This window comes from Alosa sapidissima, chromosome 5 (assembly GCF_018492685.1).
Source record: "Alosa sapidissima isolate fAloSap1 chromosome 5, fAloSap1.pri, whole genome shotgun sequence".
Lineage (NCBI taxonomy): Eukaryota > Metazoa > Chordata > Actinopteri > Clupeiformes > Clupeidae > Alosa > Alosa sapidissima.
Window position 1 is genome coordinate 2614313 of NC_055961.1, and position 2500 is coordinate 2616812.

The window sequence follows — 2500 nt, forward strand, 5'->3', positions numbered from 1 at the left end:
TATCACTAGTTGTAAATGTCAACATATCAGCAGTAAAGTCTGTTCTCAGATGCTCAGCCTACTGTATGACACAGGTGTGAGAGAGTTGTAAGTGTTAGTGAGTTGTGTGTTCTAGAATGTTCTGTGTGTGTGTGTGTCCAGGTGATGTTGCTGGGGGAGTTGGAGGAGATTCTGGACGTAATTGAGCCCACTCAGTTCCAACGTGTGCAAGAGAAACTCTTCAAGCAGATCGCTCTCTGCATCTCCAGTCCACACTTTCAGGTTCCTTCTCTCTCTCTGTCTCTCTCTCTCTCTCTCTCTCTCTCTCTATCTTTCTCTCACTCTCTCTCTCTCCCTCTCTCTTGCTCTCTCTCTCTCTCTCTCTCTCTCTCTCTCTCACACACACACACACACACACACACACACACAGCATCTCTTACTCAAGCAGATCACCCTGCATCTCCCTGTGCTGTCTTTTATTTATGTTCTTTCTAATTAATTTGCAATGCAGTTCTTAAAGGTGCAGTCTGCTATTCCAATGCACTTCGTAAAGGTGCAGTCTGCTATTCCAATGCACTTCTTAAAGGTGCAGTCTGCTATTCCAATGCACTTCTTAAAGGTGCAATCTGCTATTCCAATGCACTTCGTAAAGGTGAAGTCTGCTATTGCAATGCACTTCGTAAAGGTGCAGTCTGCTATTCCAATGCACTTCTTAAAGGTGCAGTCTGCTATTCCAGTGCACTTCTTATAGGTGCAGTCTGCTATTCCAATGCACTTCTTAAAGGTGCAGTCTGCTATTCCAATGCACTTCGTAAAGGTGCAGTCTGCTATTCCAATGCACTTCTTAAAGGTGCATCGCAACATTTTTGAGAGGATGAGAGAGAGGGGATATGAAGGACAGCAGAGGAATGCTATCTGAAGTCTGAAGCTTAAAAAAAACCTGCGGCAGCAGTATATTAAGATACGTGAAGCCATAAGAAAAAGCAGCGCTTTTAGGTAAGAAAACCCACTGAATTGACAACATTTCAACGTCAGACGTATGCCTGTAAACAAACCAATCAAAGGGAGACGCAGCGCACGTAGGTGGTAACGACAGGACACAGGGATGTCCTGCAAAGTTCTTAAGTGCGCTAGAAACATTGCAATGTGAAACCATTAACTAACCGGATCAAATGTATCCAATGTGACTAAACACGAACGTTGGTTCGGACCTTGGTCTGGACTTTCAGGTGTGAAAACGCCCTTAGCCTCAGGAGCACACGGGGGAGGAATGTGAGTTGATTGGCTGTTCAGGTCAAATATCACATTTTGCAGGAATCATGACTTGCCCCTTTAAAGGTGCCATGTGTAAGAATTGAGGAATGAGAAGAAATAAGGGCGATTATGTCATTAAAAAATGACAAGGTATAGTGCTGCAGAGATATCAACCTGAATTAGCATGCTAAATTACTAGCCACAGCCCGACAGGTGTCATAATACCAGTTTCGGCCATGGGAGGCGGTATGCGGGCAACATAACCGCCAGCCAAACTGCAATACACGTTTATCGGTTGTAACTCTAGGGTAGACTAACTCACTTTCCGGAGGTATACTGCCCCCATCTTTTATGGAATGTGGAGTTTTTTTTGGCGGACATTACACATGGCACCTTTAAAGCTTTCTATCATTCTCTCTTCCCCCCCCCCCCCCCCCCCCCCCGTCTGTCCCTGTGTCAGGTGGCAGAGAGAGCTCTGTACTTCTGGAACAATGAGTACATTCTGAGTCTGATTGAGGAGAACTGCCAGGTGATCCTCCCTCTGGTCTTCGCCACCCTCTACAGAGTCTCCAAAGAGCACTGGAACCAGTCAGTAACCTCTCAACTTTGTCCTTTGACCTCTTAACTCTATGCCCATGTCCCGTGTGTCCTATTTGTGATGAAAAGAACAGTGGTTTTATTAAGGCAGACTCAAAGAATGTAATAATAAAATAAAAATCTAAAAAAAAACTCAACACATCTGAAGGTATGGTGAAGTGCATTCATTAGGAGAGCTCTTGGTCAGCCCCTGCTTTTCAGTCATGTGTGTGTGTTTTGGATGCAGGATGATTGTGCCTCTGATCTCTCATGTGTGTTTGTTTTGGATACAGGATGATTGTGTCGCTGATCTCTCATGTGTGTGTGTTTTGGATGCAGGATGATTGTGTCTCTGATCTCTCATGTGTGTGTGTTTTGGATGCAGGATGATTGTGCCTCTGATCTCTCATGTGTGTTTGTTTTGGATACAGGATGATTGTGTCGCTGATCTCTCATGTGTGTGTGTTTTGGATGCAGGATGATTGTGTCGCTGATCTCTCATGTGTGTGTGTTTTGGATGCAGGATGATTGTGTCTCTGATCTCTCATGTGTGTGTGTTTTGTTGCAGGATGATTGTGTCTCTGATCTCTCATGTGTGTGTGTTTTGGATGCAGGATGATTGTGTCTCTGATCTCTCATGTGTGTGTGTTTTGGATACAGGATGATTGTGTCTCTGATCTACAACGTTCTG

At 44.5% G+C, this 2500-nt stretch overlaps 1 protein-coding gene across 4 annotated transcripts in view; it reads left to right on the forward strand.

Moving 5' to 3' along the window:
* LOC121709327 (serine/threonine-protein phosphatase 2A 56 kDa regulatory subunit beta isoform-like) overlaps positions 1-2500 on the forward strand; it is a 40511-nt gene that overhangs the window by 35724 nt on the left and 2287 nt on the right. For 2 of the 4 annotated variants that reach the window (XM_042092614.1, XM_042092615.1), the window contains 3 exons: positions 142-261; positions 1694-1821; positions 2470-2500. The exon at positions 2470-2500 is cut by the window's right edge and continues 71 nt beyond it. In XM_042092614.1, coding sequence (XP_041948548.1) covers positions 142-261; positions 1694-1821; positions 2470-2500 — 279 coding nt within the window. Of the gene's footprint in view, positions 1-141; positions 1376-1693; positions 1822-2469 lie in introns of those variants that run through there. The other 2 variants (XR_006031909.1, XM_042092617.1) reach the window with 2 other exon arrangements.